Source organism: Typopeltis vanoorti, chromosome 6 (assembly GCF_054136105.1).
Source record: "Typopeltis vanoorti isolate ZY-2024b chromosome 6, IOZ_Tvanoo_1.0, whole genome shotgun sequence".
Classification (NCBI taxonomy): Eukaryota; Metazoa; Arthropoda; class Arachnida; order Uropygi; family Thelyphonidae; genus Typopeltis; species Typopeltis vanoorti.
The window spans coordinates 49,360,047-49,387,191 of NC_143554.1; the positions used below are offsets into that span (position 1 = coordinate 49,360,047).

Sequence of the window (27,145 nt, forward strand, 5' to 3'; positions counted from 1 at the left end):
GGGCAAGTATGTAAATCTATCTTTCAATTCACAACTCACAACTTTTGTGAAGTTTTCTGGGGAAAAAAAAAAAAAAAACTGGGCTTATTTTGCAAATTTGTAAGAAGTGTGTATAAAATCTACTCGCCTTCCTGATTCAGTAACCGGGAATCCTTAAATCTTTCCCAGCATTAACTTCACTTTACCGATGAATGATTTATATAGTAGAATTTTTGTTGAATTTCGTTTGTCAATATCACTCAAGGAAATTTAAATGGTCACAGTGTCACTTCTTTTACAGATGCAATAAAACAAGCTTCGGAAAAAAACATCTTAATAGAATTACATATCTTTGGAAAATACCGAAAATTGTTTCTTAGAAAATATACTATTATGTATGCGTCTCTAGTTTTTATAAGATAATTTTCCGCCAGTTTTTTCAACAGCGTTTAGTAAATTTCTTAATCACAGCAGAATTCGTTATATAAAGGTCAGAAAAAACCATCTTTATAACGAAACTAAATATAGCAAAGTTTACATCCTGCTTATCCTTCAAGTATAAGCATCAGCAAATATTAAAATCCACCGAAAATTAAAAATAGCAATCCTACAAAATGCTAAACGTGACTGCTAACGAGTGAATTAAGGGGTGGTACGGAGTCAAACGCAAATAAATAAATAAATAAATGAGACACTCATCTACGAAAGGTTGTGTCTGAGTAAGTAGCCGGGGTGGGGTGGGGGGGGGGGGAGAATTCCAGCAGCTGATCTGTAATTGCAGTTAAAAAAAATTATTTTGTTGTAAAACAGCTACAATCATTAGTCGCAAGCATCAAGGAGTATGAGAATATATTGTGCGAAAATAATAAGAAGATTCGCGATAAGCTGTGTTTCTTCTTACTTGTCAAAAAGTTTTCCGATCGAGCCCTGTTTCGTTGAGATATTGGGCCAATAGTATGCGTAAAATTTGCTAAAACGTTTCTGAACTAGTAATAAACCCTTTTGTCAATGTAATTTAATAAAATTGGATATTTAGGACTATCAACTAAAATTTGATGTGATATTTCAATGTTGGTTTAATTATTATTTTTATTATTATATAACCTCTAGACAGTCCAAAGACTCATCGAAGGAGGACACCAACTCCATTTCCATCACTCAATCCACCAACTACATTCATCATCTACACCAACGCCATCTACCGCCGACCACCACCACTTCACAGACAATCACAAACATTCATGCCCACGGCGGGATTCGATCCCGCAGCCTTTATTAGCTGGAGAGTGGATACGCTAACCACTCAGCCAACCAGGCCGGGTAATCGGACCACTTTAGTGGCAAAACGAAGTAATCTATCAACACTTACCAACAAGGAATGATTGTGCACGTTTAAAACAATAATATTCACGTACTGTGATGTCATTCGTTATCAAAAATTAAAGACAGTCGTTTCTGCCATATAAGCTCTTGATGAATATGTTACCGGCAAAGTGTGAAAAGCAGGCATTCTATAGAATGCCTAGGCGATTTTTGGCAACGTATGAAATGTCTTGTTTTTTTTTAATATTTTACATACTTTTCCTAGGTATTGTATAGAATGACAAATACTATTTCGGATATGTTTTCATTTTGAAGTTTTAAATTTTGCCGCCATTGGAGGTTAGGTTAGGTTTTGAAGTTTTAAAATTTGCTGCCATGGGATGGTTAGGTTAGGTTAGGTTAGGTTACGTGCTGGCAGTTGTTATGAATGTGTATTTAAAACTTCAAAACCTTACCTAATAAGTTCCAAGTTGGTTGTGACAAACTTGGAACTTATTAGGTAAGGTTTTGAAGTTTTAAATTTTGCCACCATTGGAAGGTTAGGTTAGGTTAGGTGCAGGCGGTTGTTGTGAATGTGACAGACGATGGGTTTACCGACTTCGAACTGCTGAAGGAATTTTAAACCAACTCTATGCCAAATCACAATTAACTTTATGTCTCAAGGACTTGCTGAGAGTTGGAGACGTTCCTTACCACGAAATTGCTCTCCGGTCATCCGCTTCCACTCAGTCCACGAGTAGCAGCCAAGGGTTCGTGAGGTGTACTTGCAAGACCAAGTGCCAAAATTTGAAGTGCTTTTGTATGAAAAAGGCAGTTAAATGCAATTCAAAATGCCATTCCAAAACGTCTCCAATTCTCATTAAGTCCTTGAGACATAAAGTGAATTGTGATCTGGCATAAAGTTGGTTTAAAATTCCTTCAGTAGTTCCAAGTCGGTAAAACCCATCGTGTGTGTCACATTCACAACAACCGCCTGCACCTAACCTACCCTACCCTACCCTAACCTAACCTAACCTAACCTACCCATGGCGGCAAAATTTAAAACTTCAAAATGAAAACATATCCGAAATAGTATTTGTCATTCTATACAATACCTAGGGAAAGTATGTAAAATATTAAAAAAACAGACATTTCATACTTTGCCAAAAAACGCCTAGGCATTCTATAGAATGCCTGCTTTTCACACTTTGCCGGTAACATATATAAGACGTTTTGCCCAATTTTGTAGGTTCCCTGTAGCAATCACAAGGAAATGTGGCTCAAATCATGACAGGTTCACGTTTGCCCTTGTCTGAATGATACAAGTTCGAATCTCGTCTAAAAGACGAGGAACCGTTATAAGGAGCTTAACCCCCCCCCCCCCCCAGGTAAAAGTAACTTCACCGGGATCACATGGCTATGGCACGACTTTTCATTCATAAAACAGACAAACCAGCACAAGCACATAAGAAGCATAGCATAACCTCATAACCATATTTGTTTTGGCCATAATTCAAACCAAACGGATTAACTTCATTTAAAAATGCACCACCACCCCCACCCACCCCCGCTCAGCAAAGGAAAAAAAAAATTACAAATTCAATTACTTTGCCAATAAGAATGGATAAAGAGAGAGAGAGAGAAAAAAAAAAAATGCTTTGACAAGTCGACTAACCTCAGATTGGTTTAACAACAAAAAGCATTTTGGTATAGCAGATTTTTAAAGTATTTGAAAGCAGCGCTTCCCAAACTGTGGACCGCGGTCCCCTTGGGGGGCCGTAAGTTTTGTTGAGGGTTGTGAAATAATGAAAACAAATTTAAAATGTTTTAAGACTAAGTAGTTATTTTTTTGAATCTTAAAAGAAACATTTATTTATTATTATTTTTTATTTCTTTTTTGTTATTTTTTATATTTTAATGGAAAAAAATTACACATTGATGTTGGTTCACAAATTTTGCTTCCTACGTATTTCGGCGGTTAATGAATATGAGTAAATGTATGCTTATTCATATAAGTTTCATTTCAAAGGTATTGAAAAGAAGCACAAAAAAGCTTACAAACGCAAAATCTTGAATATAAATTGTATTGAATATAAATACAATAAATATTATACTAATATATATCTGTATTACGATTTTTTTAGATGGGGAGGATATGAAATATTTTAATTTTTCCAAAGGGGGCCTTTACATCCAAAAGTTTGGGAAGCACTCTTTTAAAGGATACGCATTTCTTTGTGAGAGGGGAAACCCCCTGCTACCTCCATATCTCTACTGTTTCACTTTCTAACTTTCGGATGAAATGCGCTCGTAATGTTCTTCGCGTTATAAACAGTATTCAAATCCAATATAACGCTTGTCAACAACAAAGTTTTATGAGATCAAAACAGACGTGATTTTATGTATTTTAGATTACAAAACCTAAATAGGGAAGTTTTTTTCCCCAGGCACTTAAGATTTCTTGGTTGCAAAGTATGATTACTAAAAAATGCTTTGCTAAGGATTGTAATTATAAATTTTTTTTAAAAAAATTGTTAAAAAAATAATTATTTTGCAAAATGAATATAAAATAATCAAAACTCAAGTGCTTGCAATCTTATTATATTTAAAAATGTAAAAAAATATGTTCAAAAGGTTAATATTATACGGAAATTTAAAAGGGTTCATAAGCGTCATCTGTTTACTCTTGCAAGCACTTCGCGCGTTTCTCTTTGAAGAAATCAAAGTAATTTAAATCATACTAGAATTCCATTCGATGTTCCATCTTATTATATCCTCGTGGAACTGTTCACCCTGCCCGTCTCTCAACCGCACTACACTAAGTTTTCAGAACAGCAGTCGAGAGAGAGAACAAAAGGGTTCATAAGCGTCATCTGTTTACTCTTGCAAGCACTTCGCGCGTTTCTCTTTGAAGAAATCAAAGTAATTTAAATCATACTAGAATTCCATTCGATGTTCCATCTTATTATATCCTCGTGGAACTGTTCACCCTGCCCGTCTCTCAACCGCACTACACTAAGTTTTCAGAACAGCAGTCGAGAGAGAGAACAAAATAAGTGACATCCTAGTTCCTGACCCACCCCTCACGTTTGGTACTTGGTTATTACTTGATCAACTGGTTCTTTATAATTTCACCATTACCGTTGCAAAAACTTCCATCAAAGAGATACCTGAACCATTTTCAGCTTGCGGTTCTACTTCACTGGGATTCTCGAATTCTTCATGTTTTAATAATGCTCCTAATTTCAGTACCAACAAATATACCCTCACGAAGTTTGGCTTCCAAAATTTTCGAAAATCCTTTACTTAGATACTGGTTTTGTTCAAATGAGTTTTTCAGTTTATACGTAGCTATGTAAAAACCATTTTCTTACGCTCCGACGAGGAGCTTTTAGCACCCCAAAGGCAGCTGTTTCTGATATTTTGAAAACGTTGGAGTCAAACTGCTCTTCTTCTCCTCTGAATCCACTGATTTGATTGAGCTGTACGAGAGGTGCAACAATAATGAAAAGCCAACTTGTTATGTTATATTGTCCTCTATTTCACAATCAAAATAATGAAAGCATTCAGTCCTACCGCCCAGGTGACATATGTCAACATTTGTAAACGAACGACAGATGGTCCGTATATAAATTTTAAATATGATATAATCGGAAGCATAGACAGCTAACGATGTTCATGTGGAAAAGAACTTACTGGGACCTCTGAAGTGGGGAAAAAAAAAGCAGGAAAAACTTACGCCTAGGTCCTTAAAAATCACGTGCGATGGAATCGTATCCCCCCCCCCTTCTCGTCGGGGGACGGATATAATAATAAATTAAAGAAACGAGATGTTCAAAAACTTATGAGAAGTGGGAGCACGAACAAATTGTTGCAGTATTCCCTGATAATGATATGTTCACACCTGTTCCAACATGTTCAAGTTATGGGCAAACTCATTTTTAAAATACCGCTACAGGAGAATAAAACGCGACAATAATTTAAAAAGTATTTGTATTATGACTCAATAAGATATTTATCTTGTTTTCTCGAGAACTATTTTGATATCACGGACAGATTTACATTATTCAAAGAAGTGAATGAATGTTGACACTTTTGAGAAAAACCGATCAAGTTGTACTTTGCAATATGTGACTAGATCAACTGACAAATGTGCACTAGACATGTGTGTCTGCAAGATTTTGAATTACTTATAACCCAACTGAAACAAAAACTGAAATAACTTGAAATTTTAAAAGAGATCCTAAATATCAAGCCTCGCTGCTTTCTAACCACCAAGTGCAAAATTATTGTTATCAATTCGAATCCTACCGCCAGATTTTTCTAATAAAAACAATTCCATTGAAACTAAAATTAAATGTCATGAACATCCTTCTTTTGCATACCCTAAATTCCAATTTTATTAAATTCTGTTCATGCAGAAAGCAGTAATTGCAATTTAACAATTTTTTTTTCTGCGTTCATGCAAATTGTTAGAGATGAAACGAAAATGGAATTGCTCGACAAATATATGTATGGAATCCAAATATCATGTCTCAATGAAATCAGTCCAACCAAAGTGCTCAAAAAATGCATAATAAAACAATTTATAATACGCAATTTGTCAAATGTTCAACTGTAATAATAATAATGTCACTATAAAAGAATACTACTAAGGATCGAACCTTTATTATAATTATTATTGTTCTTGGTGTGTGTGTGTGTGTGTGTGTAGTAAAATTCTGTTAAAAATGAAAATTAGTAAAAATTTCACCTAAAAATATAACGTCAATCAAAAATAACACACTGGAATTTCTCGGAGATCACTGATTACTGTGTTAACCGTGAGCTACAAGAAATGTTGCGTCCCCCTGCCTGGAACTGATTGGAGTACTCAGTAGCTCAGAACTCTGATTCAGGTCTCCTACATTACTTAGTAATAAACTTTTCAATTATCATAAATTTGCTTGTAGAAATATGTTTAAGCAATAACGTGTTTCGGTTCTGTGCGCGCACACACGCACACAAGGGAATATCAAAATGTCAAAACTGAGATCGGAGATCAAGAAAGGGAATGTAAAAAAAATAGATCACTGAAATAAAGTGCCTAAGAGGCTTCAGTTTGGCATGGTAAATTATAGATTACACTGGCCAACAAAAAAAAAAAACTTTTTTCTGCTGACTTTGATCTGGCACTTGTTTTTTACTAATTTGGGTGCGCTGATTTCAAATATCAAACCCATTTTTCTCTATCACGTCAGGTTTTTCCTCTATAGCATTTTCTTTTTGCTAATTTGTAAGTTTTTGATAGTTTTTAGGAGGCAGTACTATTTAGAGGATCAAAAAAATCGATTTTTTAATATTATTTTCTAAAAGTATGTACTTTTAAAAATCTGTTCCTAACTTTTTATCAAGACATTCGAAAAATTCCCGAAGATATAGCCTATTATTCAAAGCGGTGCGCAGATCAGAATCTGAGCGCTCACCGCTCTCGCTTGTCAAGACTTAAAAACTATGGAAGATCGGTACCAAGGAAGATGGGATTCTCACATGATGACCGACTACTGTTGGAGTATTCAAAGGGATTGCCAAAACAGAACACACACACACACAGCAGAAATTGCTACAAACAAAAATTTATTCCCTGAAACTCATGTGTAAGTAAAATTGTTATTTTTTTTATAAATATTCTTGTAATTTTTAATGAATATTGTTAAGTAGTTATGTATCTAATTATCAGCCTCTCTCGCATTCAAAGCGCCAGTACGTACCATTGCAGGTTCGTACGCATTTATTCGTTTACTAACAAGCGAGAGCGGTGAGCGCTCCGATTCTGATCTGCGCACCGCTTTGAATAATAGGCTATATCTTTGGGAATTTTTCGAATTTGTTGATAAAAAGTTAGGAACAGATTTTTAAAAGTACATACTTTCAGAAAATAATATTAAAAAATCGATTTTTTTGATCCTCTAAATAGTGCTGCCTCCTTAAAAATATCAAAAATTTACAAATTAGCAAAAATAAAATGCCATAGTTGAAAAACCTGACGTGATAGAGAAAAATGGGTTTGATAGTTGAAATCAGCGCACCCAAATTAGTAAAAAACAAGTCTCATATAAAAGTCAGCAAAAACTGTGTTGGGCTGTGTTATTAATCCACTGATGTTACAGCAATATAAGATAGAAAGTTAAAATTTTCAAAATATACCTTATAATATCCTTATAATTTGTAAAAAAATTCCATTTTTTTCTTCTTCGACTCCTAATAGTTACTTTCTAAAACAGTTCATTTGTATATTACTGGTATAACAGATGGAGATATCAATGAACATTGAGTAACTCATTAAAACTGCAAAACAAATGTAATCGTGAGAACCGATTCTGCTTCTAGAATCGTCCCACTTTTGCAGTTGAGTAAGATTTAGACTTCGTGATGTGAAGAATTTACTGTTTAGAATAAGAAGCGACGATACTACATATACGCTTCGATTAGAATGACCTGTGTATTAGTGAAATCTGTGAATTTTAAAGATTGACTTTTTTTTTTTTTAAGGCTCATGAAACGATTGACATCCATTAAGGAGATATTACTTACAACCAATTCGGAATGAACTGTCTTATGTTTTTCAGTTTTTCACTTTTGATTGCACCTTTCATAGAAGAGGTGCAATCAAAAAGTTTCACGAAATGGCTGCTAGAGGATACCTGTCTGGCGACCAAATGTAAGAACTGGAGGAAATCGTAACCCCGTTGAACAAGGTGTCCTTGACAATAAAATAAAAGGGCGGTGAATTCAGTCAGTTGTAAGTTTTGACTGTTTAATACTTCTCTGGTGTAGGGTTATCAAACAACTTTGAGGCGAGCATCAAAGCTTTCCCATATCAGACGAAAAAGAAACCGAGGATTCTGTGCCACAACCCCTAATTGTGAACTTTTTCGCAAGCATTTTCAAAGCAAAGCAATAAATATGACACCAGAAATGGCATTCTGATTCCTTAAGGCTGTCAAGTGTTCTAGTTTTATGGGGTGGGGTGGGGGAGATCTGAATGACTGTTGAGCCCTACGTTTAGATTAAGTTGAAATCGAGAAAGAAAGGAAGTTAATGTTGTAGAATAAATTCAACTGACATTGGGTATTGAATAACGCTGATATCCCTCAATCGGGTTTTTGAAAAGGAAGAAGCCGACGGACTTCCTGAATCAACATTGACGCGATTATGTTGAAACTACCTATTGTATGAGTGAGATTGCTTATAAATTCTGAGGGAAATGCTTGAGGTGTGTGTTCAGAATGAACATGTGCAGGCCGACAGAGTCGTCACTTAACATGAACTTGCAGCATTTCTCTCATTTTATAAATTTTGTTCAAAGCAAGCAGAAAGGCCCACAACAGATTCAGTGAAGTGCTAATAAAGCTCTCGGTTAATGACAACGAAAAAGTGTTGAAATGAAAGAAAGAAATAGCTGCTGTTATATGAAGTGACAACAATCAACATCTCTTCATATAATAGGTCTTTTCTTCCTTAAGTCTTACATATTTTCTTTCATCTTCATTACTTTACACGTAATAAACGTCTCTTTTTAGGGTCATATTTTTTTATTCCGCGATTTCATCCATTTTTCCATATATCTTTGTTGTACTTCAGATCGACGTGCTGTTCTTCCTAAACTGCGTATGAGGTAATTTATTTGGTTCTGAGAGAGAGAGAGAGAGAGAGAGAGAGAGAGAGAGATGTTTTTTTTTTCCTCTCATCCCAAATGGAATGCTGCATCTTTTTATTTTCTTTATCATTTCATCAACATTGTACCATACACAATACGCATATGAATGGAAAGAGTTCAAAAACTTGCCTCGATAATTCTGTTAATAAAATCATTGGTTTCTATAAGTCTGTCCTGAACGAACTTGTATAGATCCTTGAGTTTAAAAAAATCACCAGGCTAACCAGCGAAAACACTCTTAAAAATCTATATTTTTACATGCATTCATTTTGAAACAGTTCAAGAAAATCAAAAATTCTCTTAAATTGCAAGTTTGTAACTTCTATAATGAGGAGTCATAGTTTAGCCGGGGCAAATATTAAAAAAGCCTGGATAAAGTTATTTTCATACTGATTAAATGCCACAACAATGACAGAAGTCAAATGATTATAACGCCCTTCTTTATAGGGACAAGCATAGACATTCAACTGGAACAACTTTTTGTGTTTGTTGAAAATGTTTTCAAAAGTCATCATCGGCTTTCAAGCAATCAAAGAGAAGAATATCTGTATTAAGACAGAACAATACAGTTTCAAAGAAAAAAGTTCGTGTACTTAAAGAAGAAAATCTGCTAATAAAAGACCAATTTTATCATGTTTTTGGTGGATGCGTTTAACAGAATATTATATCCTGATACCATGATATTTCTGAGATTTCTTGTCATTTTTATATTAGGCGGAGACAACTAAGTCCGCAGTGGGGTGTATCATGTCTACTAACATGCTCTTTGGTCGGTTTTTCTGTTTTTGGGCGAGAACAACAGGAGTTTCCTTTTGGAAAAAATAAACCCTGCGGAGTTTGTATGAAAACATATAACTCGCATTTCTGCGAGAATAGAAATATATCCCGTTAAAATTTCTTTCAAACTGGAACCGAAATTATTTGCATAGGATATCTAATGATATATACAACGAGGGAGAGAAAAGACTCGTCAGTACAGATGGATTGTCCAGCTGGAAGAGCCTAAAATGTAATTGACCATATCACCACAAAGAAATGCAACAACAATTGTATCAATATGAAATGTAATTTGGCTCACTTTATGAAACAACAGCGTAATCCTTACGCATATGCACAATAAATTGTTACTCATAAAGCAATGCATACATTCGGGTTAATTACTATACAGAAACACTGTCTGCAAACAAAATTCAGTCCTGATAATGGGAACCTCAATCTCTCAACATGGTGCTCGCTAATACCTTATGGACATTCGAGGGAGAAAAAAAAATATACAGAAATTACAACCCATCCCATTAAATTCTGGAAGAGCCAGATAATGTTTATTTATATAGAATTATGGTATAGAGTTATGGTCAAGGCATCCTCCAAGAATTTTTAAATCATTTGACCAACAAACAATAAATTTCATCGCCCGATGTGAGACCACCGCCCTGTTTATTGGAGGCCTGAAGTGGCTTAAAAAGTTCCATGTTTAGTCTCTAGAGAAAGGTTCCAGGACAATATAAAAAATAATTGATTAAAAAAAATCCTTAGCCCACCCACGTGTGCAAATGTATTATAGGTTTGCAAATTAACCTTTCGTGGGTGAGAACGACCTTAAAAATAATAATAATAATAATAAAAAACGATCCAAATGTCGAGTTTACAGGAGAGTTGGAGACAATGGTTCATTTCTTTTCTGGAAGTCTGGTTTTTCTGTCTTCGGAGAAGTTAAAAATGACAGCATAGAGAAAATCAATTCACATGAACAGATATTTACATGTTCAGTTACATCATTACGGAACTCAAAAGATAGGGATCATATCAACATAGGAAAACCGAGCATGATCGCATTCATGACGATGAAGAATTTAACAAAAGAATCAGATTCCTTACTTCCACATTTCAGTTCAGCGACTATGAGACATCCACAAATACGCCGTGATATTGATAATAATAATATAAAGGGACATATGTACAGACTTTTTCTTTTTTTTTTTTCTCTCAGATGTAGTCTAAATAGAATTGGGCAAAGTATTATGCCAATTTAACTGCTAGGGTGCGCTCTTCGCAACGAGCACATGCGCGTTGCGAGAGCGTCTGAATGCTGACCAAAATCGCACCTACCAGTTTAAAGAGAGAGAATCGCAAGTGGTGATGAATGAAAAGCATCCAATATAACCCGGAAACAAAACGGCAATGCACAGAATGGTGATCCCCGGCATCTCCAAAGCAACAAAAAATTCGACAGCAGAAATTTCGAGTCAAAACAATGCTGAGTGTTTTCTTCGATATTCATGGAATTGTTCATAAGGAATTTTTCTTCAAGAGGACCAAACGGTTAGTGGTTAATACTATCGCGGTGTCATGAAACCTCTGAATCAACGGATATTTTGCTTCCCTAATTGGAAACGAAATTCAAAGGACGAGAGTTTGATTCACTGGAGGTGATCCAGTAGAGTCCAACCACAGAACCCAGAGCTATATTTTTGGACGCCTACCAGTGGTTCGAATATTTGTATAAATGATGTAAATGAACTGTTAGGTCATCATAAAAATGACAGTAAAACTCGAGTACATAACAGAAGAAGAGGAGAATGTAACAGTTTTAAAATGAAATCCAGTATAGGTAAACATATAACTGCAGAAAAACAACGAGGAACAAGAGATAATTCAATCTTATATAAAGCACTATAACTGTAAGGATCCAACATGAAGTCCAACAGACTGAGATGATGTATGTGAGAAAGATGGACATTTCCGCAAAATCCATAACACAGTTCAGAAGGTATAAAGCCTGGGAGAAGACAAAAGCACAAGCAATGTCACAGTATGGATCAATGCTCTATGAAAAAATAACTGAAGAATATAGGAGGGGAGGTGTCATCAGAAAAAAATATATCGATCAGCCGAAATCTTTCCAAACTTATGATGAAAACAGAAACACTTTCTTTTTTTTTCTCTCTCTCCAGGAGCTTTTAAATTTCTTATTTAATCACTATAAGAGCGTAATTTACGATCTAGATGATCTTTCACTTGTAGTTACCATCATTCAATCAACTCGTTTTTTTTTTTAACTGGCAGAAGTAAATTATCTCATCATCGCTGGCCATTAAATTTACCTTATAATTATTATATTCAACAACTAGAAGCATTAGCTGATCTATCACAACCCAACTCAGAAAGGATAAACTCATGCACTGTTATTATGATTTTGAAGGTTTTTTAACCTTTGGAAAAAAAACATATCCATCCGGCCAGATATGTAAAGTAATAAAAAATGAATATAATATACTAAAACAGACACACATCAATCACAGACACAAATAATCGTAGTAACTGCTCAAGTTCGTGAAGTTCCGACGTTTATTTTAAAAATACCGCTAACAGAAAATCGTTATCAGTACTCGAAATGCTAGTCTGATCTATTATTTCAAATAAACGGGATCATCAAAAATACACAAAATATTAGTTTCCCAACTAATGAAGTTGAACGAAAGTTAGTCAGAATAATGTTTTTTAATGATTTTTGTCTGATAAAAACGTTAAAAGCAGCTATTCATTAAGCTTATACTTTCTCTACCTTCTGAATCATAATGGCTAGCATTATAATTAACCACACTTATACGTGACTAAACACAAAACAGTAATCAGCATGCAGACCAGATGAAATATCCATTCTTTCTTCTTCTTCAAGGTGATTTTTTTAATCCTACAAACAAACGGTTGCAAGTGATGATACACTTTAGTATCGCAGGCGGGCTACAGGTTAAATCATTCGGAAACCATACCCTGAAGATACACAGACCTTTTTCAGGCCACTTATGACCACCGATAAGTTCAACAGTTGAATAAAACTTCTACTACCTAAAGCCTTTCAACAACATTCATGCTTCAGCAGTGAAATTCGAATCCACAGCCTACTGGTTGGAGAGCGGATAGATTTTTCGCTCTCCAAAAAAAATTTTTTCACTTTTTTCAGTAAACAGTGAAATGTCAACTAAAATTCGGAGTTTACAAGACAATAATTGCATCAACAATGAATTTAGCAAGAAGCAGTCACAGATAAATGATGTGTATTGTGGCTGAAGGCTGGAAACCGGCAATAAGTTCGGAAGAAAAAATAAAGTTAGGCAGTCCAGACTTCTTATTAGCGCAAATATCATACAAATACAAAATGGAAATAAAATGGAAATGAAAGATAAAAATGAATTTCTTCAGGTGTTAAGAATTAATGTACAACCGATAATATATTATCTAAACCGGTTTTTTTTTAATTCTTAACAGAAGAAAAACTGAACAAAAAAAAGCACAAGAGAGATAATATATTTCACATGAATATGTCACAACAAACCCCATTAATTATTCGCTACAGTACTCTACGCAATGCGCAATATTTCTAAAGGTTTCGGTGTTTACCATATTTAATTAAATATGTCATCTAACTTTGTTAAAAATGTGATTTCGCAAAACCTCTCTCTCTCTTATACATACACCCACGCGTGAACCTGTCAGTGTGATATACAGTCAAAGACAATATAATTTTTACAATTCTTTTCACTCGCTGTAAACCTATGTAAGGTTGAGTGGACAGATTCGAATCAAAAACTCAGCTAAAGCGCTTGGTAGAATCGACGCGTGATTATTAGTTAGAAAGAGAGGACTCAAATTCCACAGAGGAATAAAGGAATTAAAGCTTTGTAACCCGGTGTGGAACTGGCTGGTAGCATACGGATGTAATAGAATTTTTCCTCTGAAATCCCCACCCCAAAAATAAACAAAATACGTTAGCCACAAGGTTTTACCTCGGAGTAAACGAAATGCGAAAATGAGTAATTTCAAAATATAATAAAGTATTATGCGTCTCAAATAGCACAACCGTACCCGAACATCCGGAGATGAGAAAATTTGAGCTGAATCAATGAAGCGCAGAAAAGCCAAATAGCATCACACTTTGCTTACATAGTGACAATTCAGATGGTGAGGCTTACCTCGCTTTTCCCCGGGAAGTTATCATACCAGTTACGCCACTGATCGTTATAATTAGATATTATATTATGATTTAAATCACTTTTACATCTGAAGCTGAAACGTTTGATTGGACGACTGTTAAACCGACTAGCGTCACACGAATTTCTACCATCTTGTCTACATGTGTTATTTATTTGTTACTGCATAAAACGTATGGCTTGCTCATTTTTCCTGCCTAGCTACTGGTTTAACATCATAAAGTATTGATGGAGACAAATTCGGACACACTTTCCTCCTTTCTCTCCTTAATGTCTCATATGTATAATACACCGAGAGGGTAGGCGGAGAGGAACGAGATGACAACGGACGAATACCTATCGACTACAGAACTGCGAGAAACTAAATTACCTCGAGGATTTCGGTGGGCAAAATATTCAGAGGAGAACGAAGTATGACATCTCGCAGTGGTGACAGTTACATCTTCAAACCTCGTAACCGTAAAGAATATGAAATCACTCGGCGAATCGGATCGATCACTTTACTTGATTCCGCTTCTAATTTTGCCGAAGTTATACGATGCCGTCTAGCAATCGTCCAGAACGGGGTGCTTGTAAAATTTATAAGGTTCAGAAAACATACCACATTTTGGAAAAGTAAATCAAAGATAGCAGTTTTGAAAATCACATGAAATTTCTTGATCTAGAAGTGAACGATTTCGAAATCTAATAAAATGTTATGAGGAAGTTCGTTTTACATGAATTTCAATCGGATTTCGTCCACAAATTACACAGAATCATAACTCCGTATTAGAAGAAAAATAGGCCAACATTAAGTAACTTTTTGTATAATTTTCATGTTTAATGCATTGAGAATTTAACTTATATTCCTATATTTTAATTAGCATACAGCACTCTGTTCTTCTCATATTCATGAAAATTTCACAATTTATCGTTTTTAAAAATAACAAAACTGTGCAATCACCACTTTTGTGTAAAATCTAATTAAGGAGAACTTAATATCTTTGTAGACAAACCTGACAAACTTACCATCGCAAATAAATCATAAAAAGGAAGGATATCTTAAAAAAAAATAGCCTAATAATTTCATTCAGCTTGCAAAGAATTCAATGAAAGGCAAACTAAGAGGTAACTTAATTCATTACAATATGCAAATATAGTTCCTTTCTAGCATTTTTTTTCAACATGGTCGAATATAATAAAATTTTAAAAGTTTCGTAGTTAATAAGTTATCAGAAAAAAAAAGTTTTTTTTCCTACTTTATGAAACATGTATTGGTTGTAAAAAGCAATTGTAATTATGGTTGTTTTTAAAATAACGAAACCTGTGGTACGTTCATAATTAGAAGAAACACACGTATAAACCACAGTGAAAATTATTTAGGACAGACAGGTAGGTCTGTTCAGAAACGCATCTCGGAACATCAAGACCACATTCGTCTTCTTAAACCGCAGAAATCTGGCCTCTCTCAACACGGAATTGAAAATCCAAACCATAGGATCCATTGGGAAAAGGCTAAACTTTTACATAGATCTTTATTTAAACATGAACGTTTATACAAAGAAAGTTCTGAAGCCCTACTACACAGACCAAACCTAAACCGCAACAACGTTCTTACTATTCCTAAAGTATGGGAAATTATCATACAAAACTGTGTTAAATAATTAACTTTTTTTTTTTTTGTACTACTTTAGCACGTTATGCACGTTTTTCATGAGATTCTATTGTAATCATGCGCCCTAACTGTATGTTATTCCTAATTTTTGCTTAAATACTGTACTGATGATGTCCTAAGATACTTAGGATGAAATATTTACAATTAAATAATTTTCACTGTGGTTTATACGTGTGTTTCTTCTAATTAATTATGGTTGTAATTAAAGCTTTACGAGGCCGCTATATTATGATTATTAACTGTGTTCTGCTGCTATACCCGTTTTGTGGTATGAAAAACCCAAGTGCCAGGATGAAAAGCGCTGTCACTTTTGTATGACACCGGCTAACTCACCTTCCTGTGAAATGCCTTAATAAGGATTTCAAACCTCGTCCTAAACGAAGTTTGACCCCAGGTCTTTTTTAGTGCTACATCGTCCTTGGACTGAGAAAAGGTGGAGCTGAGACTTATGCAAAAACACTACTGCATGTCAACGCACTGACATGCAGCAGTGTCATTCATTGTCCTAAGTGAATTTTATATATTTTACAGTTGGTTTTTATAATTATTAAATTTATAACTTTAGCCGTCGAACACTCATAAAAAATCTTCATGTGTCACCCCAGTTGGAAACTTAAATTTCTATTACCACAAAATAAAAGAAATTCCCATTTCTAACATTAAAGTTCTTACCAACCCACCTATTTTTATCATGCCAGAGGCACATAAGGCCGAGATCCATCTTCTCGAGTTGTGTTTTGCAAACTGCAGCTTTTCCAACCTGCTCTTCGCCAAGTTAGTTATGACTTCTTGGTTATTTTTTTTTCCTTTTTCTTTCCGAGATTCAAGTCAAAACTACCCTTGGAATTTCTCCTCTGTCCATTCTCATCATTTCCATATATCATTCAATCAAGATTACGTAAAGCATAACTGCTTTTCGTAATCATGATTGATACTTCTACTGTATGTGGATCAATTTTAATTTCTTTCTGGAATCTGCTATTCGAATTAAGAACCTTTAAGTCTAACTTTTTCAGTTATCATATACCAGTGGTGTTCAACCTTTGTTACTACGCGAGCTACTTTTCTATAAAAAGTTATTCGGCGATCTACTCTCTTATATAGATCACGTTCCCCCAACCTGATATCTGATTACGCACAAATAAACAACTAAATATTTATTTGTGTATTTAAAAATGTATTTATCACTTTTAATTATTTTAATACAACAAATATATATATATATATATATATATATATATATATATATATATATATATATATATTGGAATAAAATATTTATTTCTCTATTTTGGAAAACTAAAGTTAGAAAAAACAAGATTGATTACAAACTCACAGGTTACAGGAAATGCTGGTTGATTAAAAAAAAAAAAAAAAAAAGTTAATGTGAAATTTAGCATTGTTTGGACCTCGCAATATTTTCATAGTCAAGTTGATATGAAGAAGTGGCCAATCGCAGACAATCATCCAAATGATCATTTGTAATTTGGTTTCTTAATTGATTTTTTATGACGGTCATATTTGAAAAAGCGGATTCTGACAAGTATGTCAATCCGAAACACGACAGAATTTTTTGCGCAATATCAATTAATATTGGGAATTTTTCATATGCATACTTCGAAATGACTTCATTGTTTATTGATTTTAAATTTAAACTATTCTGAATGTTTATTATCTGAAGTTCTACTTCAGCTTGGTTTATATCAAACAGCCAACTAATTTTATATGAAATTTTTGTGATGTTCAAGTTTTCTTGAAATGGAATATTGATAAAAGATACAATCATTTCACTTTTATTAAAATCTTTAAGTATTGAATTTATTTCTTCCTCAACTAATTCTATTTCACGAGTAAATTCTTTTAAATCACAACGAAGCATTTCTGGATTTTGTTCATAAATATGTAATAAATATGGGAGATGTCTAAATTCGCGGTCATTTATATTTTTCTTTAATAAAAGTAAGTATTGTTGGAAAGTTTTTATTGAACTTAACATGTCAATTAAATTTTTATCTCCACCTTGTAACTCTAAATTGCTTAATTTAGTGCAGAAATTTACTAAAAATGATGAGTGCAACAACCATCTTTTATCACTCAATTCTGGATAAATATCTCCGTTTTCATCAAGAAAAAATTTTACATCGTTAATTAATACAAGAAATCTTTCTAAAAATTGACTTCTGCTGAACCAGCGAACATTATTGTACAACAGAAGTTCCCTATCATCATATGCCTGTAATTTAAATAACCGCCGTTGCAGGGCTTTTCCTCGAACAGAATTTACAGTTTTAAATGTAATATCCAAAACATCTTTTGTGTTTAATCTTTTACTACACAGTACTTGTTGGTGAATAATACAGTGATACGTTAAAAAAGTGGATATTTGTCATCGTTTTTACATAATGAAATGAAGCCTGATTTATTACCTATCATTGCAGGAGCACCACAGTAGTAATAGACACAAGTTTAAAAAAGCGGAAGTTTGTGTTGTTTCACAAATTCATCAAATGCCGAAAGAATATCTTCTCCCCCTAGTACTTCCCAATAATGGTATAATTTTCAAAAGTTCTTCTTTACTTGAATAATCTTGAAATACCATGCGAATAAATACCATTAATTGAGCAGTATCAGTGAAGTCGTTTGATTCATCAAATTGTAATGAAAATGCAACACACTGGTGAATGTCTGACAATAACCTGGCCTGGAAACTTTTCTCCGGCAATGGGAACTCTTCCTTTCGATTTGAAACCTTGTCTGCGGCCTAGTAGTCTCTCTCTAGCGACGTCTCGAACCGAGAAGCTCCTTTCTGGAAGAAGGACACTCCCTCAAGCAATGTGGATCCGGACAGTCTCTCTGACGGCGACTCTGGAACGGGCGGCCTCCTCTCTGCCAGCAATTCTGGAACCGGGACCTTCTGCTTGCTTCAGTCCCTTTCTATTAGGCCTCCTTGAGACCTCGCACGAAGTTTGGCAATCCCCAAAGAATCGGTATGAGTCTTTCATCTTAAGTTTCAAGTTCGGCACGCCTTTTGTTCTCCTCCGCTTTCTTTTGATTGTAAGTTGCCGGCCATCGGAAAGTTATTTGAACTCTTTCTGACTGACTTCGGAGATGTTTACATTTAGAGCCTGCAAGCCTCTCATACATACAAGTTTCAATAACAATCTTTCGAATGCCGCCATGTACAGCTTCGGCGACAAAAACATTGCCTTTGTCTTTAACACTCTAACATATTCTTATTAAAGCAGTATATACAGTTAGCTTCAAAAGAGTTCTTTACAAAAACATCTAATACAAACTATACCGAGACAAACAGAGTTTATTTTTTTACAATATTCACGTGGGACTTAACCTAAGTAAAAAATCGATATAATGTGCTTTGGAATATTTAATATTTAAGCTACAATCGAGTTTTTACACTTTGCTTATATAATCGTATTCACTCGGCTCGCTGTTTGACTTCCACTGATCCAAATTAATTCATTTATCCGGACTTATAAGAAAATTACTGATTTGACAATTTTAACGAAAAATAAATAAACAATAGCAATACACTTAAAGCGAATTAAAAATAATGATAAATAAAATATTATGTTTTCAGTTTTAATTAAATTTGTAAGGAGGAATACATAAGAGATCGACCAAAAATCGCCCCGCGATCGATGGGTTGAACACCCCTGTCATATACCATATGCTTCTGATGTTGGCTTGTATATCACATCGTGTTCTGCTTATAATAAAACTGTCATCAGCATAACCAAATCTCCAACTGTGATGTGATTCCATTTTATTCCTCTCCTCGTGTAACTTATTTAACTTTTTTTTTTTTCATAATCACTTCAATAACTACAGCAAAAAGTCGTTTACATATTGCAAACTGCCTCACACCAGTCCTCTTTATCAAATAATTTAGATGTTATTTTCTGTGCAACACAACCGTTTTTATATACATATTTTAATATTCTTACATATTTATCAGGAATTCTACAAATTCTAAATAATTATCCATAATACCACTTTCCAACATTAAACATTTATGGAAAAATCTATCAAGTTTAGGTACAAGAAGGTTCAAAGGTATACAAAAATGCATTACTGATATGCGTTACTTCCACCTATTTTCAATCCAATTTGCTCATACTTAATGTGCTGTTTATTTCATTTTTAATTATACTACTGAACAAAATTTTCCAAAAAAAAAAAAGAAAAGAAAAAGAAAAATCAAGGCTTTTCAATCAAAAAGTCAGTTATCCGGTCTCATACGACGGTAAATGGTTTTTCGTCCCTCAAGACAGGTAAACATATCCTCATGAACGCACATATCTACCGACAGAAGATACTACTGGACAAGGAAAGCAACGAGAAACCATCACGTTGTATAATAATTGCCAGTACCACTGCTAATCCATCAATCATTGAGATGAGGGAAAACACATATAATTATGATCAAAGTGCTCTTTCCATCTTTCATTTCATTAAGTGACATTCTTCAATTAGCAGCATATCATTTTTACCGCTCGTTACATTCCCTTGTCTTTTCTTTCAGAGCATATTTTTCTCATACAATTTTTCGACGTGGCCTAACTCTGCAACCTTCGACTTCTGTCATACTGCACGCAATTTCTCTTATCTCTTGCCGATCTTTTGGCTAACTCATCTTTATATAATTTCTCTGAAGAAATTATTTCATTTTCTGAGATGCAGCATTTCCAAACAGTTTTCTTCTATTAGTTTCCAAATCTCATTACCTGGAACCTCGTTATACACCAGCCTAAAATTTTTCAATCCCTTTTCTCATGTCTTTGAGACTTTCTTCTTCTTCTTCCCCACTATATAGTTTTACATTCTCTAAATTTTGAAACTGAATCATTATCGTAACAGAAAAAATTTCTTTATTTCAATCATTTTAACTAAGAAGTATCATATCACCATTATCCTTCGTTTTAATTTTGTTATTGCGATACAGATCAATTTAAGTTTAACTGCCGCGAAGTAATAATCAGATCCTACATCATATATATATTTACCTTAACATGCAAAAGAACTGTGTATCTTGCTTGTGATGTGGTCAATTTAGCTTGAACATTAACTGCAGTACTTAATAAATTATGTAATTACGTGCATTCGATGAAATTAATTAAATACATTTTATAGATTTGATTAAATGAATTAACTAAATACACTGATTATATTAACCATTAATATAAAAATACGATACACAGAAATCCACTGTGCATATAACAACGACACCGCATGAATTATTGATTTCGCTTTATTCAATGTAGTTAATTATGCGTAATTTTTAAAATAAAAAATATTCAAGTTATCTCTGCTTTTGTTTTTAGAAAAAAAAAAGCGGTATGTATAAAATAACAATAGAAATAGAAACCAGTATGAAAAGCATATTAGCAATTCTGATATGAAAATTCGTTCGCAAAAGATTGCGTTCTCTTGTTTATGTAAAAAAGGATGAAATGAATTTCCGTATAGTTCAAGCCCACTGCGTCGCACTGCCGACAGTGAGAGAGTATGTGGTGGTAGATAGATGGGAAGCGTTTCAACTGGTTTACAATTTGTAAAATTCATACAGACTTAGTAAATTACGGTATGAGTGATACTGTGTTCTTCGCTATCTATTATTAATATTTATGTTCACAAATCTTTTATGTCATTTCAACCCAGAATGAGAGAAAGAGGAAAGAAGTGTTATGTGTTTCAGTTAGCGAGATGTGGTATAAAGTGAAATAAAAATTAAAATAGCCGGTAAAATGTAGCAGCAAGAACTTGTTTTAGTTTATCTGAAAGAATCATCTCTCTCTCTCTCATGATGTGAGAATCTATACAAAGCTACACTGAAAGAATGAGCTAAGTAGTTTCACATTGTTTATTCATTCCGTGTAACTGTCGCTTCTTCGTCCAAGTGCAACTAATTTACTTGTGTGAATGATCGTTCACACAAGCACGTTTTCGGTGTGCAAAAAGATCTGACCAGAGAGGGGAGAAAACATTGACTGTAGAAATGAGAATCTAGAGATAGTTGTGAATATGTATGTGTAGGTAAACATAGTTCTAAATTGCAAACAATTCATGGAGCGTGGTTTGTGTGATGTCATATTAGTCTGCAGAAAAATACCGTAACAATTTTTCATGAAATAAATTTAGCACAGTTTGTAAAAATTGCTAATCAACAATGTAGGTTAAATTTCAATGTTGGTATCACTAGAAGAAACATAGATGATAAAGTTAAGTATTATTAATAATGCATTACGAACTTTGGCGTGTTGCGTTGCGAATTCAGGGCATATATATATACAGTATATGTGTGTGTGTGTGTGTGCGCGCGCAAAGTTAATATAATGAAACTATCGAAACAACGAAATATGATAGATACGATATACAGAGAAAGAAGGGGGGGGGGGAGTTATGAATCAAAAGTCACGCATAGAATGCTTATAAAGAAGCAAATACAGAAACAGGGGCAAAATACTTCTCATTTAACAAGCGTTAACCAATACTGAAGTTGTACTGCGAGAATTCTGCCGTGGACATGGATTCTGAGATTGTCTTTAGTCATGGAACAAAAAATGTATTACAGGTTTACAAATAACTTTTCATGGGTGGGGGCAACATAAAAAATAAAATTAAGAAAAAAAAAACTGCAAGGAGGATCATTCGCAATTTGACGTTCGGAACACGATATCAAACTCTAAGGAATTAAAATGTTTTAAAAAATCAGCAAATAGAAAGCCTATTCAACCAAGGCAGACAAGAGGAGTGGTGCCATTGGATAGTCGAAGCACCAGAATCCTTGAACAACTTCGAGATAATACTCAGTAGTGATAATATCAAGTACTTTTCTCCTTTCCTTTCTTTCTCCGTGTTCTGGATTAGCTATGAATGAGTTAAGCTTTAATACTAGGTTCGGGATATTTCGATTTTTGCGTTATCATTCGTATAACAAAAATGCTCCTTTCTCTCTCTCTCTCTCTGTGTGTGTGTGTGTGTGTGTGTGTGTGTGTGTGTGTGTGTGTGTGTGTGTGTGTGTGTGTGTGTGTGTGTGTGTGTGTGTGTTTCGGCACTACGAGGTTAACGACCGTGATCTTTTTTTTTTTTTTCCAGCAGTGTGAATTTCCATGCGAAATATACTGCTAAATTCGTTCGTTTCCAACATGAAACACCTATACGATCAGCACGAGATACAGCTAAGGCCACCATCATTATTAGCCGTGGTTCTTTTATCTACTCTGTTGGTCAACAATCGGGATGGCAATCGTTACTATTCAAAAATCCAATAACAAAGTTCCTTCATAACGATTCCAACCTATAACTTTTGGCGATAGCGATACATGAACGTCAACGTAAACCCTTGAATATTAACATCATACGCCATGTGTTAACTATTTTTTCTCGTATGACAAGCTCTTAGAATGAAAATGCTCTTACGAGAAGTGAACATGTGCTGAACAACAGCAACCAAATCGAAAAGTGGTATTGATCGAAAAATGAACTGCTCAATCATCGGTGCTAGCACTACTTTTTTTTCCACGTATAGGTACATTTTATGTCATTCTGCATGCCATGACACATTAGCCAAGTTTCAACATATTATTTCCAACAGAAATGCAGATAGTTTTAAATATAATTCGGTATAACAAAAGGAAGTATTCATGATTACGTTCTAAAATTATTCAAAAATTGTGTGGTACATTAAATAATATCTAAAGTTTTTAATAATAAAAAAATCCATTAAATTACTTGGAATCGAACAGGGTCCATGATAAAATATCATTTGATAAATGACATAGCATCGTAAATGATTATTCCTCACTTTTAAAGGTCGCATTGTTGAAAGATGATTTTTTTTTTTTAATTCCGAAGAAACTATTGTTTAGAGAGCCACACACCGAGGAAATTAGGCCGACGAGACTATACTATATTATGGCTGCCAAATATGTTTTCTGGGTGAGTCAATTACAGTAGGAAGAGAAAACGTTCACACCATCCAACTTCCGGAATAGTTAGAATGACTGCTGAAGCAAATATAGACATCATATTACGTACAATATGTGCGTATGTTCTCTAGCTAAAATGATTTTTGCTACCGTAAAAACATCAAAGCTTTCAAAAACCAAAGTTCTCTTTACGTGAAAAATCCTTTTAAATGTTTCTACATCCTAGACAGATATCGAACTCAGAACTTTGCAACTAAAAAGCAAGTATCATTTTTCTAATTCCTTGTAGAGGCACAGAAACTGAAATCCACCTATACATCCCTAAAATGCTTAGAAAATATTTTATGTGTTACCTACGTTTAATTTCGCTTCCTGAGAAGAGGATTTCGTCATATTTTCAAGTCATGAATTCGTGTGAAAGCTGGACACTACCTGTTAGTAAAAGTCACTGAGTTGGTGAGACAATGAAGGCATTAGAGAACAAAGGCCATTTAGTAACACAATGGTAAAAAAAAAAAAATCCATTAAAGTAAAGTTATGAGGTGAGATGGCCATTTTCTTATATTACTTCACCCACGAAAGGTTGTAAAACCTATACTACGAGGATTGTCTGAAACGTTCTCAGCCTAACAATGAAAAAACGAATTTATAATTTCGAAATTATTTTTATTTTTCAACATAATCTCCTTTAAGACTAATACATTTATTCCAGCGATGCTCCACACCATTATCCCGCAAGTAAGATCTGCAAAATACCCATCTACAGCTGAAATCACCTCTTGATTCGAAGAAAAACGCTGCCCAGCGAAGAAGAGTTTTAGTTTTTGGGAAGAGCCAGAAGTCAGAGGGAGACAAATCTGGGGAATAGGGTGGATGCCCCAAAAATTCATAGTGCAGATCCCTTAATTTTCCCATTGCCAAAACACCTTTGTGAGCAGGTGCATTGTCCTGATGAAAGATGATTTTTTTTATTCTGCAAACCGAGTCTTTTCTCACGAATTTTTTCATCTAGCCTAGTTAAAAGATCGGATAAATATTTCCCGTTTACTGTTTTACCCTTTTCAAGATAATTATTACACAAAATACCTTTGGAATCCCAAAACACAGATACCATGACCTTTCCTGCTGATGGAACCGACTTTGTCTTCTTTCGCGCTGAACAACAAGCTTCTGTCCATTGTTTTGACTGCTGTTTGGATTCTAGTGTGTAATGGTGAATCCAAGTCTCATCCATAGTAATAAATCGACGCACAAAATCAGTTTTTTTCTTGTTAAAACGCTCCAAGTACTGATCAGATATTTTCATGCGAGTGCGTTTTTGATCTGCTGTGAGCAAGCGCGGTACCCATCCTGCGCAAAGCTTTTTCATTTGCAATTCTTCTTGCAAAATATATCCTACACGTTCTTTTGAAATGCCCATAGTCTCAGCAATTTCACGCACTTTGACTCGCCGATCATCCAATACCATATCGTGCACTTGATCAATGATTTGTGGTGTTATTACACTTTTTGGACGTCCTGGATGTGGATCATCTTCAAGGCTTGTACGGCCACGTTTAAACTCGGCACCCCATTTCTTAATTGTCGAAAACGAAGAAACGAGTGCTCATAAAGTTTTATGAACTTCGAATGAATTTCTTTTTTGGCGTTAAACCTTCTTTTACAAATAATTGTATAACCATAATACTCAATTTTATCAATTTCAAGGGATATAGACAACACTTTTGCTTCAGACAGCTGTACAAAATAAACTGCTTGATAGAATGTCTTGCAATTTCACATGGATGCTTATGACAGATGTACCAACTCAGGGGGAAAAAATCGTGCCGATAGTGCTGCCATCTATTTACACCCTCGTATAAATGGGCACACTTATCCTCTGTACGTAATCAGCAAACGTTTGCCAGTAACGGGAAAAAGTGGCAACGTAAGAAGGTTTGACCATGGCAGATAACTGGGGCCCCCGGAAGACAAGTGCCAGTATTTCGTCAAGAGCCGCAACTGTTGGTTGCTTCCGTGCTACATGAACAGACATCCAGCAGAAGGGAACATAGGGAATGACTTGCAATTTCACATGGGTGCTTTGAGATGTACCAACTTAGAAAAAAACAATCGTGCCGATAGTGTTGCCATTTATGGTCGAGGCCGAGAACTTTTCAGACCACCATCGTACATCCGTACCTTGGGCGGGCTAGGGAATTTTATCATTTTTATTTTATTATTATTATGGTTGCTATTGTTTTAATTTTATTTATTTTTAGACAGTCTAGAGAAGTTCCATAATATCTCGAGAAGGGAACGTTTTCTACTTCAAGCCCCAATAAGCGGGAAATTTCTTTGTCCGATGGTGTCATACCAGCAAACAAATTGCACCCATTGTTAAGGTTAGTCTCAGAGATGCTGACAGCGGTTTCAAAACCCCGCAACAGACAATCAGAACGTTACAAACAGTATTCAGAGTCCATGCATGTGAACAAATATTGCGTATGTAAAAATCTATGTGCAGATTGTGGACACTCTCTTTGTTTGTTTCACATCTTATTTGTATTTAGAATGTTAGTAAAACTGAAATTTAAAAGTACTTACCATTCTTCACAGTCAGCATCTAAGTCGTCTAAGACACCAATGGCCTCTGTGCACCAACATTCTTGACTGCTCTGAACCACTGCATACACTGATCTGTGAAGAAAATAAAAACAAGAAAGTAGATGAATATGGACATAGTTTCAGACTGGTTATGCGAATTTGAAATCGAATTTCAGTACAATTGCATTCGTTCTCTTTAAAACACTTTTATATAGGGAAATCTTTCCACTTTTATACTATTCAAAGCATTCTGAAGATATTCGCACACATTCTAATTCAATTTTAACTGAGAAAAAGAAAGTTAAGAATTTTATCGTTATTCGAGTCCACTTAATATTAATAATAACAACAACAATGTTTTCATACAGTCAGATTTGCTTTCTCCCTTCCGATCTCTTTCCAGAGAACAGGGACCATGTTCTGAAGGTTTCTTCCATTTAGGAAAATTGCTAAATAAATTATATAAATATAATTATCGTAAGTGCATGACGCTCTTATTAAATGAATGCCTAAGTTTTAAATTTAATATCATGAAATATAATGAAAAAGTAGTCTGAAAGCTAGAGATAGCATTATTATAATATTCTTAGGTAAAATATATTAGTTAAATTTGATTATCTACATTTCCTTGATACAATCACCGGCATCTGAATAATCTTTTCTCACAAAGCATGGTAACCAAGAAATTCGAACAGCAAAGCGGTCTTATTCGAAAGCGATATGCAGTTTGTTGCACAACATATGCTATTGATAACTAATTCGAGTTAAATGAGTAGGTATTTCTGCCTGAGTAGACAGTGTCTTTCCAACCCACATCACTCGGGTTCATTGAATCCATGGTCCAGGTCTAAGGTAGTTCCCCCCCACCTCCTCCACTGTAGGTTCTGCATATGTCACGATCTCAGTTGTGCGATACAACCAATACAAATTATAAAACTGTTGCCATATACCCACAACACATACAAATTCAGATGCATCGACATCT

General features: G+C 34.6%; 1 protein-coding gene across 1 annotated transcript in view; it reads right to left on the bottom strand.

The window, feature by feature from the left end:
• LOC150105440 (uncharacterized) overlaps window positions 1-27,145 on the bottom strand; it is a 763,287-nt gene that overhangs the window by 522,383 nt on the left and 213,759 nt on the right. The window contains exon 3 of the mRNA XM_090394153.1: window positions 26,161-26,253. Within this exon, the coding sequence (XP_090250279.1) occupies window positions 26,161-26,253 (93 nt within the window). The remainder of the gene's footprint in view (window positions 1-26,160; window positions 26,254-27,145) is intronic.